The sequence below is a fragment of the Ostrinia furnacalis genome, unplaced genomic scaffold (assembly GCF_004193835.3).
Source record: "Ostrinia furnacalis isolate ACB-3 unplaced genomic scaffold, ASM419383v2 OfSCF0694, whole genome shotgun sequence".
Taxonomy (NCBI): Eukaryota; Metazoa; Arthropoda; class Insecta; order Lepidoptera; family Crambidae; genus Ostrinia; species Ostrinia furnacalis.
In genome coordinates this window covers 1,030,951-1,049,198 of record NW_021130933.1, presented here as the reverse complement: position 1 = coordinate 1,049,198, position 18,248 = coordinate 1,030,951, and the positions used below count along the sequence as shown (strand labels likewise).

The 18,248-nt window shown below is 38.2% G+C and overlaps 1 protein-coding gene across 1 annotated transcript in view; it reads left to right on the top strand.

The window, feature by feature from the left end:
* The window catches only part of Dhc36C (Dynein heavy chain at 36C), a 36,873-nt gene extending 18,993 nt beyond the window's left edge, over positions 1-17,880 (top strand). Inside the window, exons 40-75 of the mRNA XM_028299985.1 lie at positions 68-215; positions 607-819; positions 942-1,114; positions 1,389-1,530; positions 1,614-1,727; positions 1,809-1,919; positions 1,987-2,175; positions 2,449-2,678; positions 2,778-3,003; positions 3,162-3,344; positions 5,414-5,639; positions 5,770-5,915; positions 5,999-6,194; positions 6,276-6,346; positions 6,436-6,593; positions 6,664-6,817; positions 6,890-7,023; positions 7,102-7,375; positions 7,488-7,629; positions 7,704-7,882; positions 8,857-9,020; positions 9,571-9,712; positions 9,802-9,868; positions 9,954-10,099; positions 10,188-10,340; positions 10,416-10,545; positions 10,643-10,884; positions 10,956-11,112; positions 11,278-11,444; positions 11,701-11,709; positions 12,330-12,350; positions 12,468-12,705; positions 12,893-13,044; positions 13,175-13,312; positions 13,690-13,833; positions 17,262-17,880. Of these exons, the coding sequence (XP_028155786.1) occupies positions 68-215; positions 607-819; positions 942-1,114; positions 1,389-1,530; positions 1,614-1,727; positions 1,809-1,919; positions 1,987-2,175; positions 2,449-2,678; positions 2,778-3,003; positions 3,162-3,344; positions 5,414-5,639; positions 5,770-5,915; positions 5,999-6,194; positions 6,276-6,346; positions 6,436-6,593; positions 6,664-6,817; positions 6,890-7,023; positions 7,102-7,375; positions 7,488-7,629; positions 7,704-7,882; positions 8,857-9,020; positions 9,571-9,712; positions 9,802-9,868; positions 9,954-10,099; positions 10,188-10,340; positions 10,416-10,545; positions 10,643-10,884; positions 10,956-11,112; positions 11,278-11,444; positions 11,701-11,709; positions 12,330-12,350; positions 12,468-12,705; positions 12,893-13,044; positions 13,175-13,312; positions 13,690-13,833; positions 17,262-17,468 (5,686 nt within the window). The 3' untranslated portion in view covers positions 17,469-17,880. The remainder of the gene's footprint in view (positions 1-67; positions 216-606; positions 820-941; positions 1,115-1,388; positions 1,531-1,613; positions 1,728-1,808; positions 1,920-1,986; positions 2,176-2,448; positions 2,679-2,777; positions 3,004-3,161; positions 3,345-5,413; positions 5,640-5,769; positions 5,916-5,998; positions 6,195-6,275; positions 6,347-6,435; positions 6,594-6,663; positions 6,818-6,889; positions 7,024-7,101; positions 7,376-7,487; positions 7,630-7,703; positions 7,883-8,856; positions 9,021-9,570; positions 9,713-9,801; positions 9,869-9,953; positions 10,100-10,187; positions 10,341-10,415; positions 10,546-10,642; positions 10,885-10,955; positions 11,113-11,277; positions 11,445-11,700; positions 11,710-12,329; positions 12,351-12,467; positions 12,706-12,892; positions 13,045-13,174; positions 13,313-13,689; positions 13,834-17,261) is intronic.
* The last annotated feature ends 368 nt before the right edge of the window (positions 17,881-18,248 follow it).

Here is an 18,248-nt window from a genome sequence, read left to right as displayed (position 1 = left end):
TCCTTAATGTTTTCCTTGTTCTTTCCTAACTGAAATATTGTATTGTTTGTTTTGTTTTTCTTTTCAGAGGGTTTTCGAAAGATTTTGACCCGTGCATTGAAGAGATAGTGGGCGGCACTTTAGAAGTATACAAACAGTGCCGACTTAATTTGTTACCAACACCCTCAAAGTCACATTACACATTCAACTTGAGAGACTTTTCTAGGGTGATTTTGGTATGTGAACCGTAGTCAAATAAACATAAAGCGTCAAATCTACTTTATTTCATATAATCAGCTGCACAAGAATGTACACTTTTTTCTGATATTTAACTTTATTACAAGGGACTAAGGTTCAACATTTCTATTTGACATTATACATTGTTGTGCAGCTAACTGTAAATCTTGCTCGTCAAACCCATCCAGCCATTTAGACACAACAATATAAGGAAACAGGCGTAACCAATTCACTTCACCGAAAGTAATTTATTTACCACGTTATGTTCTAAAAATTTCGCTTTTTGAAATCTGAATGATTTCCAGTGAATAGGTTTGGATGTTAATTTTCCGCGAAAATGAAATCTTTATTTATTCGAAAAGAGAGGCGTTAAACGCAATTGGGTTCCAGGGTGTTTTGCTATCGGTACCAGAAGTAACCCCAGATCTGCAGTCTATCAAGCGGCTTTGGGTGCACGAATGCTTGCGAGTGTTCTCCGACCGACTTGTAGAAGAAGCCGACAGGCAGTGGCTGGTGCAATGTCTACGAGAGGCCACCGCACTTCACCTCAACGATGACTTCGATAAAATGCTGTCTCGACTGCTAAACAGTCCTAAAGAAAAGGTATTAAATAATAGCAAATACACAACACAATTATATTTTTCTCCCATTTTTTTTTTGGGATGGCCCGCTGAAACGCGCAGGGCTTTTCTTCCATTATTCCATGTATTTTTCTTTGCCACTAGATCACAGATCTTCACCTACGTAAGCTGATTTACTGTGACTTCGCTAATCCGAAAGTGGATACACGGTTTTATATGGAAACAACAAATATGGAACATTTGAACTCTACTGTTGATGCTTTCCTCGTAGAATTCAATAATATGTCAAAAAAACCGATGAATCTCGTACTGTTCACGTAAGTTATTTATTTATTTTCACACATTTACACCATCATTACAGATACATAGATATTTTAAACTTTTCAAAGTTTCAGTGCTGAAATAAAACTATCACTGCTATAAAGACCGCAACTGCTGTTTTCGTAGCGCCTAGTGCGGATATCATGATAGCTTTCAAAAAGCTCATTGAGACTGTTCTGTTTCTGAGAAAAAATACATTGTACCTACTTAACTGATGTTTATTTGATAAAATTAACTGTCTTGAAATTATGTATAATTCTTAACACAAAGGTTCGCGATCGAGCACGTTTCGCGTATCTGTCGAGTGCTGACGCAGCCGCAATCTCACGCCCTCCTTGTAGGCTTGGGAGGATCGGGGCGGCAGTCCTTGACTCGCCTCGCTGCCCACATTAACGAGTATGACCTATTCCAGGTACACACATAATAATGAACAGGATATAATAACATAAACAATTATTTTTTGGCTAATAATTATTATTGTATTGTTTGTATCAGGTTGAAATGAGCCGAACATACGGTAAGACTGAATGGCGTGAAGATTTGAAAACTCTATTGAGAAAATCTAGCACTCCAGATTTGCACATGGTCTTCCTCTTCATAGAATCACAGGTCTGGTTTAGCTACTTTATTTTAATATAACATTTTAACTCTCCATTAGAAGGTTTATAGTAAAAATATTTTTGTAACCAGATCAAAGAGGAAGGCTTTTTAGAGGATGTCAATAACATGCTGAATTCAGGAGAAGTGCCCAATATTTTCGGCGCGGACGAAAAGGCGGAGCTTTGCGAAAAAATGCGCGTGGTAAGTATTTATACACACGCATATTTCTTTGTATTTGATTTTGATTCTTATAATATTTTACTTGTAGATCGATCGTCAACGCGACAAATCCCTTCAAACTGATGGCAGCCCGACAGCTCTGTACGCGTACTTCGTGTCCATAGTGCGCGATCAGTTGCACATTGTGCTCGCCATGTCGCCCGCCGGCACTTCTCTGCGCACGCGCATCCGCAAGTTCCCGGCTCTAGTCAACTGCTGCACTATTGATTGGTTCCAGGTAAGTTCAGTTGCTACTGATTAATGAATTAAAGGATCTGGTGAAAGCAAAAGTTGCAATATATCTGACAGATAAGTTCCTAATATGTCATATTAGACTTGTTAGGATGCAGTGAAACAAGCTTTAAGTCGTTGTTCAAATTGGCAGATATGGTAAATGCTAGTAAATTCTGTAAGTCCTATGAGTCAGCCAATAAAATTGGGGATGAATCATGAAAAGTGATCTACTAAAAAGATTTTCTTTCCCTTTTACTATGTGCCTAAATTGCTCTAGGAATGGCCACCCGATGCCTTGCTCGCTGTCGCTACTCGGTTCCTGAAAGATGTAGAGCTCACTGACCTGGAGCGCGAAACCGCGATCAAGCTGTGCCAGATGTTCCACACTGATTGCCAGGAGCTCTCGCGGCAGTTTCTGATGAGGCTCAAGAGATACAACTACGTGACACCCACTGCTTACCTAGAGCTCATTAACATGTTTAAGTCACTGCTGGGAAAGAAACGCACGTAAGTGACTACTTTAGTTAGGAGATACGTCAAAATCGAGATTACACCTTTGTACCTTATTGTCTATGCGTAAACTCTTTTGACGTCATTTTTCTACAGCGAGCTATTATCGAGCGAGAAGCGATACATCACTGGGCTGGACCAACTGGCCATTGCAGCTAAATCTGTTGCTGCCCTCCAGAAAGCTCTCGAAGTATTACAGCCCAAACTAGCAGCAGGTGCAGCGGCCGTCGCCGAGACCACCGCTAAAGTCGAGAAAGAGAAAGAAGGAGTTGCTCTTGTAGAAGCTGAAGTGTTGGCTGACCAGGCTGCTGCGGAGGAACAGGTATATCACCATGAACTAATCAATTGCTATAATATCAATACTTATTCAAGGTTTTATTGCTCCAATGGCCATTTATCATTTTAACATGCCTGTTAACCAGCCAGAATATCACCACTTTTATGATAATGTTACTGTATGTTTTTCTAACACTTTCGTAGGCAGCTGAAGCCCAAGGGATAAAAGACGAGTGTGACGCCGATTTAGCTGAAGCTATGCCAATCCTAAACTCGGCGCTGGCTGCACTTGACACCCTCACTCCTCAGGATATCACTTTCATCAAGACCATGAAGAGTCCTCCGCGAGGTATCAAGTTGGTCATGGAGGCTATATGTATATTAAAGGTAGGCTTACAACGCCTATTCAATAGGTAATCGGTTTAATTGTAAGTATAATCTTGTACCAATGTACCTACCTACATAATTTCATATTTAAGTCATGCTAGTTAAAACAGGCTTACGAGGACAGCCTGCATTGCAAAAAGTTCTTCATGACTATGCAACTAAAGTCGTCATGAAGTAAATAACCATTGTAAATATCTGACTTATTTTATTCTCTTATTTTGACCATAGAGAATGCAACTTTCAGGAATGTAGCTTAAATGTAATTTTCTTTCTTTTCTATGCTTTAACCAGTGGGATGACCCGGTAAGTATTCTTATTTGTAGCGGATACTTTCAGTATCGCCTAAATTAATTACACGCTTGTTGTTGTTATAAGTTGTCATTATACACCGTGTTACTTTGCATTCTTGCCATATTCACAGAGATAAAAGTAGGGAACAATACCTATACAATATTTAAGATAAACTAGAGACTCCCATAAAGAAAGTACACTAAGATTTTAGTAAATTTGGTTTTTCAGTACAAATTGGAATAAACCAATTTTGTCTCGCACGTTGTACAGGTGCAAGTGGAATAAACCTAGTGGGCGTGGCCTAGTTCTTAATAATCTAATGTTTGATGGCTCTGGGTACCAGCTTTTTTATCCAGTCATAATAATTATTAAAAAAAAAATTAAAATACTCTTCAGTTGATTTCAGATTTTCCTTTCTACTTTACGGGCTTAGGACCGTCAAAAATACGTAATAATTATTAGGGTTTTAATTAATTTATAACAATGTTCCCTATTTTTACAAATTAATAAATTAAGTAGGTATGAAATGAAATCGCCTTATTCACAATTATTAATTACTAGCGGCCGCCCGCGACTTCGTACGCGTGGATCCCGTTTTACCCCCTTCATCTATCTTACGCGGTTTAGATTTTTTCATACAAATGTTTTTCCCGCTAACTCCCGTTCCCGTGGGAATTTTGCAATACCCTGTTGTAACCAAGCTTTGAGTTTACTAAGGTACCTGCATGCCAAATTTCAAGCGTCTAACTTAAGCGGTTTAGATTTTTCATACAAATGTTTTTTCCCGCTAACTCCCGTTCCCGTGGGAATTTTGCAATATCCTGTTGCAACTAAGCTTTAAGTTTACTAAGGTACCTGCATGCCAAAGTTTAAGCGTCTAACTTAAGCAGTTTAGATTTTTCATACAAAAAGATTTTCCCACTAATTCCCGTGCCCGTGGGAATTCCTAAGTATCCTATAACCTGCCCAGGAGTACGAAGAATAATTGTACCAAGTTTCGTTAAAATACGTCAAGTAGTTTTTGTTTCTATAAGGAACATACAGACAGACAGACAGACAGACAGACAGNTAGCGGAGAATAATGTTGTGGCAGGCCTTTGTTCAAACGATCATAGCAAATGTTGTGATAGGGATAGAGACAAGCGATTTTTGGTTTTACAAAGGTAATGCGATAGAAAATAATACAAAGTAATAAAAAATACCTATTATAGGGGCATTTTTTGGAGAAATTTATCAAATAACAAAAAAAAACACGAATTTAAAAGCAATTTTTTTTTCAAAAAGTATCATTTTTTATTATTTGTTGTCATTTTCAGGGTATTTTATGTATTTTTTTAGTATTGTCTGTTATTTAGCATTATTACTGTTTTTATTTTATCAGGATATACCACTTAGTTTAAGTGTTATTACGTTTTCTTTACAATAAGTAATTGGAAGAAAAAAATTTTTACAAAAATGTTTAAAAAAATCTAAAAAAAATTTTGATCCCTTTTTTGCCGATTAAAATAGGTCTAGTTTCACCTAATTTCATATGTACATTTTAACGTGACTCACCCTGTATAATAATTATGTCACCAAAATATTTCGCTGATATTGGATGAATATTTCAATATGTTAACCTTCCGTCTTACCAGCAAGCCGAAGAGTCTCTAAGACGGCGCTTAAGTAAAGTGATTCACTTAGGAAAGTGTGGTAGATAATAAATACATATTATACTGCTTCGGTTTGGAAATTCTTTAAAAGTTACAGGCATAATTTCATTTTGTATAACCATACAGGAAGTGAAACCAGATAAAATACCTAATCCATCTGGAGTGGGTACGGTGGAGGACTACTGGGGTCCTTCAAAGAAACTGCTCAACGACATCAAGTTCCTGGAGTCCCTACAGAATTATGACAAGGATAATATCCCACCGCCCGTGATGAAGAAGTTGATGACCACTGTAATGCAAGACGATGGCTTTGTGCCGGAGAAGATCAGGGCTGTGTCATTTGCAGCTGAAGGTAATAATCGTTTATTTGTAAGCTCCAGTCTGTCTTTTGTCAACAAAAAAGGTCCAGGACATATTGTGTAGATATAATGTAATGTGCTATGGTTAAAAGCTATTAAAACATTATAATCTTGGATTATTAGGCATGTGTAAATGGGTTATCGCGATGACCAAGTACGACAAGGTGGCTAAAGTAGTGGCGCCAAAAAAGCAAAGATTGGCAGCCGCTCAGGCTGTGTATGACAAGGCCATGGCTGCCCTAGCAGTCAAACAGGCTCAGCTCAGAGAGGTATGCAATTCTTTGAATCTTACAGTGAATAATAAAAAATGTGCTGTGTGAAAGCATATGTTCCTAATCTTTGTTGTGTCTAGGTCCAACTGAAATTGGGTAAATTAGAGGACGCATTGGCTGAACAAAGTAGGCAGCAGAAAATGCTTGATGACGAGGTAATGGACTGCAGCAACAAGTTAAAACGAGCTGAAATGCTTATTTCTGGTCTCGGAGGCGAGAAGACAAGGTGGACGCAAATTGCAAAAACACTGAGAGAAACTTACAACTCTCTAACCGGTAAGTCAGAGTTACAATAGCAGGCAATATTAACTTATGTTTCGTGATCATTATTTAGCTGAATAAATAAACTTGTTTCAGGTGACATATTGATCGCAGCTGGAATCATTGCCTACCTAGGACCATTTACAGCATTTTTCAGAATTAGTCAAGTACGTCACCTTTGTACCTATTGTATTACCAAGATGCTAAATATGAAATTACTTGGCTTCGTGAAAATGTGATCCATTTACGTTTTTAGGTGATCAAATGGGCACAAGCTTGTCACGACTGTGGAATTGTCTGCACACTAAATTACAGTTTAATCAAGTCGCTAGGTGAACCTGTCACCATACAGCAGTGGAATATTGATGGGTTGCCGGCTGATGACTTCAGTGTTGAGAGTGCTATCATACTTATGTAAGATAAAAACAATTAGGTATCTTACATTAATTAAGCATGCAAATAATTACTCCTTTATTCTTTAAAGGACTGCGCGTCGATGGCCATTGATGATTGATCCTCAAGGACAGGCTAATCGATGGATCAAAAACATGGAGAAACCTAACAACTTGTGTATAGTTCGTATGACACAAGCCGATCTGGGAAGAGTTTTGGAAAACGCTGTCCAGTTTGGGCAGCCGGTGAGTAACATTTAGTAAAAAACTAATATTCTACTCAAATTGTCTCTGACACTTCGTAAAATGCTCTTGCAGGTATTGCTAGAGAATGTGCTTGAAGAGTTAGATCCGATGTTGGAACCTCTACTACAGCAGCAGACTTTCCGACAAGGAGGCGCTTTATGTATCAAAATTGGTGACACTATTGTAGAATACAGCAAAGACTTTAAGTGAGTCCCTTTAACTTAAACATGGATTAAAATTCTCGTAGATAATAAATTGAAATAAATAATTGAATTTATTCTCAGGTTATACATAAGTACCAAGTTGGCCAACCCCCATTATCTACCAGAGGTAGGCGTCCGGGTAACTTTGGTCAACTTCATGTTAGCCAAAGATGGCTTGCAAGCTCAGCTGTTAGCTCGTGTGGTGGCACGTGAAAGGCCCGACCTTCAGCAAGCTAAGGCTGACCTAACCACGCAAGGAGCCGAGCATCGGCGGTTACTGCAAGAGATTGAGAAGAAGATTTTGAATGTACTGTCTACTTCTGAACACTTGTTGGAAGACGAAGAGGCCGTGCAGGTAAGGTCTACTATCTCTTTTAAAGCAACTTCCTAAGACATTAGATAATAAATAAAATATATTGACATAAATTATATTATTATTTGTTGATGTTGTGGTCTTGTCGTGCTAGATATTGAACTCTGCCAAGGACACTTCGAATGAAATCAAGGAAAAACAGGTGGTAGCAATGGTAACGGAGAAAGCCATTGATGAGGCCAGGGATGACTATGTGCCGATTGCCGTTCATTCTACTAATTTATTCTTCCTTATAGGTAAGTTTTAATGATGTTATTTGATTTTTTTTTGCCTAATATTTGATACTAATAAATGTATTTGGTTTATTTAGCGTCGTTGGCTAACATTGACCCCATGTACCAGTACTCACTTGGCTGGTTTGAAGGTCTTTTCACAGCTGCTATTGATAACACAGAGAAGGTGGACGAAATCCCAGAGCGTCTCGCTATTTTGCGAGCATATTTTACCTACTCGCTTTATGCTAATATTTGCAGGAGTCTTTTCGAAAAGGTATTTGATTAATCCCTTCTGACCCACCGCACTACCAAACCACACTACCAGTAGTGTCGTGGGGAATATTTTTTCCCTTCTACACTACCAAGCCAGTAGTGTCGTGGGTAGTTTTTAAGGGCCATACATCTTCATTCCCATCGACACTACTACCATAACTAAATGTAAAATTTGTAAAATTTTGGATTGTTTTGTAATAAATTATGTTTATATGCAACCCTAACCTCTGTGCAATTTTGCAGTTTGACGGAATTTCCTGAAATAAAATATTACCTAAAAGGGCTTATGTACATGTTACGGTTAATGTACAAGTAAAACGCTTTCGAATGATACCAAACACAGCATATTTATCTTAACTTTATTTTTTTACTCTGCATGGTTTGTCCGCTAGAGGGCGCCACATTAGATTTTGTGAAACCCCATATAGCCTATAACCAACGGACAATTAAGACGCTTCTAATAATTATGTCATTTGTCGAATTCTGTTAAGTAGTTTAGAAGTTACGAGGGAACAGATGAACATACATACATAGCCTGTCAAAATCATAACCCTCCTTTTGCTTTGCCGTAGTCAGGTAAAAATAATTTAATTTTGTTTTTCTTTCACGCAAAGTTATATAGGTATAGGTAAGCCCTTTTAGGTAATATTTTATTTTCAGTAAATTCCGTCAAACTACAAATTTGCACAGAGGTTAGGGTTGCATATAAACATAATTTATTACAAAACAATCTAAAATTTTACAAATTTTGCATTCAGTTATGGTAGTAGTGTCGATGGGAATGAAGATGTATGTTACCCACGACACTACTGACTTGGTAGTGCAGAAGGGAAAAAATATTCCCCACGACACTACTGGTAGTGTGGTTTGGTAGTGCGGTGGGTCAGAAGGGTGATTAATGTGATAAACACTGACTGTGACTATACGAGTATATTTTAAATTTTCTATTTCTGCAATGTATATTTTTATCCTCAGGATAAGCTAGTATTCTCCTTGTTATTAACAATTACGATAGCAGTAGCAGAAGGTCGCTTGGAACAGAGTGACGTGCTTTTCCTACTGGGTGGCGCTCAACCGCGCCACGTCGTGCCTAACCCAGTGGCATTCCTTAGCCCACAGAACTGGGCAGAATTTAACGGGTAAAGTAATTTTACATTATTATTTATATCTATAATTACAGCTGTATTTATCACTCTCGTTTTTTAAAACACTGTGTTGTACTATCGCCAACAGTGTTAACTGCCCATTGAAAGTCATGTCATCTCGTTCTATTGCAAAGAATCGCCATTTGATTAGAGCGAGAGCAAAAACGGAAATGGATAGTTAACAGCGTGGGCGTGTGTACATGAGGTAGGTTAGGTATCAGTTTTTAATATACAGTCAGCATCAAATAAGTCGTGACATTCAAAATGGCAAAATGGCTTTTAATTGGCCTTACTTTAATTATAAACATTACTTAATGTAACACTTAGCTGTAAGTTTTCCAAAAAATTGTAAAATAAAATAAAATAAAATAAAATAGTTGACAGCAAAACCTTATTCTAATTGTAACAAAGGCGTGTTGGCAACTTTTTGGCTACTAATAAAATACAAACTATTTGACGTTGACTGTACATGGCTAAAACAATTTATCCGTGTGGCATGGCATTATATTATTCCACATGGAAAAATATTTGTATTTGCACTTAGGCTCAACGAAATTGAAAAGTTCACTGGAATTCTGGATCATTTTATAACCAAAACCCCGGTCTGGGAGGAGTACTGTAATACGCCGGACCCACACAACCAACCTCTGCCTGCTCCGTATAATACGAAGCTAAACGCTTTTGAGGTTAGTATTAATTGCTACGAAAAATGATTTATCTCTGCTGCTAAAAATATTGAGTTTCTTAAAAATCTCACTACTAAAATTAATTTCAGAAATTGATGGTTCTTCGTTGTTTGCGTCTTGACATGATGGTTCCAGCTGTGCAAAATTTCTGTGAAGGTAGGTAATTAATAACCTTGTGAGTTGAACCTTTTCTTTCAATTTGATTTCTTTATTTAAAACAACTTCTTCCACAATTTCACAGCTCAAATGGGTCGACAATTCGTGGAGCCACCGTTATTCGACCTCGCGTCATCTTACTCCGACTCACATTGTTGCATACCTCTACTATTTGTTCTGACTCCGGGTTCAGATCCTATGGGCACTTTACTTAAGTTTGCTGATGATCAGGTACAAAAAATATTATACCAACCATTGGTTTACCCAACTCCTCATTCAAAAAACTGATTCACAGAAGTTTTTATTATTTTCATTCTAGGGCTTTGGTTCCTCTAGACTATTTTCCCTATCACTTGGACAAGGACAGGGGCCAATCGCGGTCAAGCTGATTGAAGATGGAGTACGAAGTGGCACATGGGTTGTGCTTCAGAATTGTCACTTGGCTAAGAGTTGGATGCCCATGCTTGAAAAGGTAATAAAAAACAATACTCTTATTCTTATGTTCACAAAATGCTAATGTGGTATTGTAATATTTACCTTTCTTCAGATTTGTGAAGGTTTGACTCCAGATAACACACATCCAGACTTTAGATTGTGGCTGACGTCATACCCTGCTGAACATTTTCCGGTATACGTGCTTCAAAATGGTGTAAAAATGACAAATGAGCCACCGCAAGGTACTTACTGTTTTGTGTCCACCAAAACTAAATGTATAAACGATTTCGATTTTTAAAATTATTTAATACAATTTACATAGATGATATTGTTTTTCAGGTCTTCGCGCAAATATTGCTCGTTCCTACCAAAGTGATCCCATAAACGACCCCGAGTGGTTTGAAGGAAACAAGCAACCTGAGGTGTTCAAAAAGCTTCTCTTTGCTCTGTGCTTCTTCCATGCCGTGGTGCAAGAAAGGAGGCAGTTTGGTCCTCTCGGGTGGAACATTCGCTACGAATTCAATGAGACAGATCTCAAGATCAGTGTCACGCAGCTGTACATGTTCCTCAATGAGTATGACGTAAGTACTTAATAATTTAGTTAGTGTGAACGTTTTCAGTTGTCTTTATGATAAATTGATTTTGATTACAGGATGTTCAATTCGTGGCACTTCGTTATTTGACTGGCGAGTGCAACTATGGTGGACGTGTGACAGATGATTGGGACAGAAGGTGTCTCAACACAATTTTATTTAAGTTTTATAATCCGCGAGCTATTGACGAGGACAAGTATCCACTCGAGCCTACAGGTGATTTGATTCCACGTTTTTCACATTAAGGTCTATGGTGAGAATGTAAGATGACCATTTTCCGGTGTTTTTAATGTATGTAAGAACCTTTTAGCTGTGTTCTTCGCGGCTGCAGTAGATAGATTTCAAATTAGTTCACAGTTCATACTATATTGTTCGATGCAGGCATATACTACATCCCCTCACTGAGAGAGCACGCGGACTTTATTTCGTTCGCGCGGTCACTGCCTGTGGCCACGCCGCCGGGAGTCTTCGGGTTCCATCCCAACGCGGACATCACCAAGCACTTCCGCGAGGCTAACGAACTCCTCAACACGTCTATACTCACGCAGGTGACATGAAAGACTATTCATCTTAAATTACTAGAATCTAGCTTCATTGTTTTCAACATCTTTAACATGAATACCTATCTTGTTTCACCGATAGTTCGTAAGTAACAATTTTGAATTATTTTAGCAGTTGTATCACCAGATGATGTTACATTATTTAATATCGAATAGTATAGGTACCTACTAATTTGTTGTAGAATTTGTAGTTACATAACCCATGTATTTTTGTTTCATTCTTCATCGCTGGATTGGACAAAAGGATCGTGCGGTAAGTTCTAATGTATACTGGTCATCACAAAAATCGGCCCACTTACGTTTTACAGGAAAACTCGTTTCTACTGACACAATCATGGTACCCCAACAATATTGGTGTTATTTGAAAGCCCAATAAATATCCATAAAGAAAAACACATTTCATTTCTTAATAAACGATTAACATATTGAAAAAATACAATAAATGTGACTTGAAAAAAGACCTAACTTTGGGCCCACCTCTGGGATCAATTAGACCAATTTTTATGGTTATAAAACCAAATAATGATCTCACGTGTCCTCTTTAACAGATGGATAGCGATTAATCCCAACTTAACATTATTAAAACCATAAAAGTTGGCTCAAGCGTAAACCTATTTTTTTAAGAAGTGACTCTGGATCCTTCTAAAGACACATTTTTGGGGTAAAAACCTTTTCTTTAATGAAATGAACTTTAGAACTAGGCTTTCAAATGGTGCCAACATTTGTGGGAAGTGGGAATGCATAGGTACGTTTGAAAGTGCTTGTCGCGGGAGGGTCGATTTTTGTGATGACCAGTGTATTTCGAATAAAACATAGCCTAACTTAGTTAAAAACCATTTCATACTAACACAATTTCAATTCCATGCTGTCTAGGATCTTTGGCAAGGGTATTTGGTAAGTAGAAATATTTGGTTTGATTTGTGTGGCTTCTGTGATGCATGACTGTGTGCTCTAATTTACTCTTGCTTACTTTGTAATAGAATAGCATCATAATTGTTTCCTTAAAACCAGGATACTATGGCGGCAGGAGGAGGCGGGGCTACACCAGAGCAGCAGGCGATGGCGATAGCCGAAGATGTGCTAGCGCGGCTTCCAGCTAAGATCCTCTCTGGACCGTCACACGAGGGTGACATCAAGCCGGCCGACATGACGCCCATGTCCATCGTGGTCATCCAGGAGGCGGCGCGATATGACAAGCTTGTTAACGTGGTCCGTAGCAGCTCCAGAGCTGTTATTGGTGCTGTGCAAGGTATAGCAACCTAGACATAAAGCTAGACAGAGCAATCCTAGTCCTAGCTAAGTTTGGTTTTAGAAATTACTTTATATTTTAGCTATTTTTCCTTCATTGGCATGTTTAAAGAATGTTTAAACTTTGCTTTCGTTAAATAGTATCTAATGATTTTATTTTGCTTAGCTTCCATGGTATATCTTGGCAGGTGTGAGCGTGCTCACGGACGTGACAGAAGAAGTTCTAACCAGTATGGTGCGAGGGCGCATCCCAGCTTTGTGGGCTGGCAAAAGCTATCCTTCACTAAAGCCACTCGCTGCCTACGTCAATGATTTACTGGCCAGGCTTGCATTCCTACAGGTGACAATAAAACATTAATTGCTATAACTTGTCATAAATATCTCTTGCTTAAATCAGTATTGACGGCCTTACATTTTACATGTTTCCAATTCTGGAAATTGTTTAAACAAATCAATTTTTCATTTGTTAGCATTGGCATCAACATGGCCCACCAGTGGTATTCTGGCTGTCGGGTTTCTACTTCCCGCAGGCTTTCCTCACGGCGGCGCAGCAGAGCTACGCTAGAAAATACAAGATACCAATCGATCAGCTCGCTTTCCATTATGAGGTAAAATTTGTATGCAAAAAGCAAAAAGTATCTAATACATATAAGTAACATTAATATTTCTACGATATATTTGCATGCTATTGTTGATGGCTGGATAGGTGATCAAATTTTGTTATTATCGACCTTCTGTACACCCTATTCAAAGACAAATAAATATTCCTATTTCTATGAAAAAAATTTGCTTCAAGATATTGTATAAACAATTTTCATTATCGCCGGGATCTTACTAACCAGGTATCAATCGGCGTGTGCTACTATCTCCTGACCTTCATTTATTATCAAGTCTTCTTTGATGTAGTTTAGTGGTGAGCTTAGTCATTACGAACATTGTATTGCTTTTTTAAAGCCTAACTAATCTATTTACAATACCATGCTAGGTGCAACGTTCGTTCGTACTTGAAGAGTGTCCGGACGAGGGTGTGTACATCCGCGGGTTATTCCTGGAGGGCGCGCGCTGGAACATGGAGGACTACTACATCGACGAGTCGCTGTCCAAAGTGCTCTACGACGAGTTCCCGCCGGTAATATAATTGTATATCTAACTAGACACTTACTAAAGCCATTTAAATTCTTATTTAGGCCCCTGTGAAACGAAGCTAAGGTAACTAGCCCTTTATAAATACGCCTGGTGTAAACTTCTAACTAGTTATAACTGTGCCCTTGAAAACTGTCATCATCTTCAGCCAGACAAGTCTTTTCTGAGCCCGCAAACTTGAACTGCCCTACTGTGCCTGCACTGCTCAAGTATGAATTTCATATTTCATAAGTCTACAAAATCTTAGTCTAAACTGAACAAAAGACTTTACATAAATTATATTTCTCGATCCTGTGATTTGTCGTAATACTGAATTTCCACCAATCATAGACTTGAATCTATACTAACTTATTTAAATGGAGTTTAAACTTCATTTTGGAGAAAAAAGATTAGGATTAGAAAGTAATTAATCAATATGCGCAGACAGTTCCCATTCATCTTAGTAAAACTTCGATTCAAATAATTACTGACATCAAGACAACACGGGCTGAAACATCGAGAATCTATGCTCTACGACAACTTCCCGTCGGTATACAGACAGAGGGCAGGATACAAGTAATAAAATACGTAGGTTGGCAGCATCCATGAGCTATTTCTGTAAGGACGTGCGCTAGAACGTGGAAGACTTCAGATGACTGTAATAAGGATATTAAACTAGACGAGCCATAATGGCCGGTAATTTATTTATTTATTTATTTATTTAAACTTCAGCACACATAGAGACAATGCACTGTGGCGGACTTAATGCCGGATGGCATTCTCTGCCAGTCAACGGTAATAACGTTTATTATTCGAAAGAGGAAGATAATGTCAAGCTCAATGGGAAAGCAAGCAAAATATATTGATGTATGGGCAAGAACAATATCAAAGAAGAAAATGAGGTAGAAGAAAAGTGTAATAGCTTAAGTAAATGGATTTAGAAAATGCTTACAGAGCACCTCAGCATCAACAAGATTATCTACGTCAATAATCATTTGGATATTGAAGGAAAACCCTTTCCGAATTATTTTATAGATTATGGAGAACTTTTTGATTTTGATTGGTTTACAGTTTTATAACTCCAGTTTCCCGTAACATGGAAACTTTGTGAAAGGCGTAAAATTGTTAGTTCAGCGTGGTGGAAGCGAGCACCTCTCTATTGATTAGGGAAGTTGCTAAGTTTGTTATGGGCATTTCTACAGCACGGCGTATTTTTTCTCAATTCGGTGCTAAAATTTATATTTAGTTTTTTAAGTAGTTTCAATACAAAAAAATAAATTTTACTCCATTCTGAATGTAAAAATAGCATTGTCACTAAATATTGTGAAGTGGTTTATGAGAAAAGTTAAGCACCGAATTGAGAGAGCACCGAATTCAGAAATTGAATCACGANAAACGGCCGATAATTATATTTGCATGCTATTGTTGATGGCTGGATAGGTGATCATATTAAAATTTTGTTATTATCGACCTTCTGTACACCCTATTCAAAGACAAATAAATATTTCTATTTCTATGTAAAACATTTGCTTCAAGATATTGTATAAACAATTTTCTTTATCGCCGGGATCTTACTAACCAGGTATCAATCGGTATGCTACTATCTCCTGACCTTCATTTATTATTAAGTCTTCTTTGATGTAGTTTAGTGGTGAGCTTAGTCATTACGAACATTGTATTGCTTTTTAAAAACCTAACTAATCTATTTACAATACTATGCTAGGTGCAACGTTCGTTCGTACTTGAAGAGTGTCCGGACGAGGGTGTGTACATCCGCGGGTTATTCCTGGAGGGCGCGCGTTGGAACATGGAGGACTACTACATCGACGAGTCGCTGTCCAAAGTGCTCTACGACGAGTTCCCGCCGGTAATATAATTGTATATCTAACTAGACACTTACTAAAGCCATTTAAACTCAAATTTAGGCCCCTGTGAAACGACGCTCATGTAACTAGCCCTTTATAAATACGCCGTGTGCAAACTTCTAACTAGTTATAACTGTGCCCTTGAAAACTGTCATCATCTTCAGCCAGAAGTCTTTTCTGAGCCCGCAAACTTGAACTGCCCTACTGTGCCTGCACTGCTCAAGTATGAATTTCATATTTCATAAGTCTACCAAATCTTAGTCTAAACTGAACAAGGCTTTACATAAATGAGATTTCTTAAGCCTGTGATTTGTCGTAATACTGAATTTCCGCCAATCATAGACTTGAAACAAAAAACAAACAAACACCTATGTTTCACAATAAATAATTTTGAATTTGAATTTGAATTAGAATTTGAATCTATACTTATTTAAATCGAGTTTAAACTTCATTTGGAGAAACAATATTAGGATTAGTAAGTAATTAATCAATATGCGCAGACAGTTCCCAGCTGTGATTTATCGTAGTAAAACTTCGATTCAAATAATCACTGACATCAAGACAACACGGGCTGAAACATCGAGAATCTATGCTCTACGACTACGACTTCCCGTCGGTAATACAGACAGAGGGCAGGATACAAGTAATAAAATACGTAGGTTGGCATCCATGAGCTATTTCTGTAAGGGCGCGCGCTAGAACGTGGAGGACTTCAGATGACTGTAATAAGGATATTAAACTAGACGAGCCATAATGGCCGGTAATAACGTTTATTATTCGAAAGAGAAAGATAATGTCAAGCTATTGAGCTTGGAGCTATTTGCTTGCTTTCCCATTGGGGAAAGCAAGCAAAATATATTGATATATGGGCAAGAACAATATCAAAGAAGAAAATGAGGTAGAAGAAAAGTGTAATAGCTTAAATGGATTTAGAAAATGCTTACAGAGCACCTCAGCATCAACAAGATTATCTACGTCAATGATCGTTTGGATATTGAAGGGAAACCCTTCCCGAATAGATTATGGAAAACTTTTTCATTTTGATTGGTTTACAGTTTTATAACTCCAGTTTCCCGTAACATGGAAACTTTGTGAAAGGCGTAAAATTGTTAGTTCAGCGTGGTGGAAGCGAGCACCTCTCTATTGATTAGGCAAGTTGCTAAGTTTGTTATACAAGTTTTACCTCGCGTCGAAGCCTGCCTAATTCCGTCAGTCAAGCCTTATTCTGTTCACGTACCTATCTGGAAAGAGCTCGAGCCTCGACTTAATGAAGTATTTTACCTGATTTTTCAGGAAAGGTATTCCGGGTAAATCTCAATCTCGTTCTCATGCTTTATTTAACGCTAACAATATTTCCTTAAAGCTCTCCACGAGATGAGAAAATCAATATAATTTGGTTTCACTTGCAGACGGTATTTTGGGCGATGGTACGTAAATGATATGCTTTTTAATATTGGTTGGGCCGTTGAAGAATTTATCTGAAAATTAATTAGTGGGACCATTCCCACACTGTGCTTTTGTAGCCAGGAGTCGCACTGCTTGAAAGACTCAAGTCATTGTTCGTTTACAGGTATGGCTCATCCCCATGAAGCGCGAAGACATCCCCCAAGACATATTCTACAATTGCCCGCTATACAAGACCGGCGAGCGGCGTGGGGTGTTGTCCACCACCGGCCACTCGACCAACTATATCTTGTTCATGCGTCTGCCCACTAAAATGGACCCAGACCATTGGATCATGCGGGGCGTGGCTTTGCTTTCGCAGCTTCCATTCTAAGCAACCCATAAACTTTGCAACAAGAAGAGAAGTTTACACAAAAAACAACTTTGACGATCTATAAAATGTGAAAAGACAAAGGATCTTTAATGTCCTTGTAATGCATCTCACGGGTTAAAGGGTCATAGTTTCGACCCAAACGTATCGCGTATTCAGGGTGCACTCGGGACCCGTGTCACGTCGCCACGTGAGCGAGCGCCTTTATTTCGCTTTTCGCTACTCTTTGATCGGCCTCCCCAAATTCATATCCTATAATTTTACTCTTTATCTTCGCTTATTTATATCGCGTTTATAATAACCGGAAAAGACTTTGTAAATATATTTTTTATCATAACTTGCCTGTATATTAGTCTAGTCACATTGTGATAATTTTTATTATTATGTTAGTATCTTATTGTCATGTCATATTATTTTAATTTTTATTTAATAGATTATAATTACTAAAAATATTTCTTTCATTTTATCGATTTTAGAGGAACGAGCCGTATTTAGCACGTAATTTACGAGGAAACCTTTCGTACCGTTGCGTTGCGACGATAAAAGTTTAAGTGCAAATGAAAATTTCATTGTCACTTCCACAATCCTACTAGATTGATGAAGGACAGTATACTACATTGTTTTACCCATTCACTTAAAATCATTAATATATTTTGCCTCGCCTTTGTTTGGCTATGCTCAATCACGAGCCGACCCTTCATCACCATGCAGAGTGTGCCCGTTCCCCGGACAAGGCCAAACGCTCTCGCGCTCGCGGACAATCGCCACTAATCCCGGCCGAGC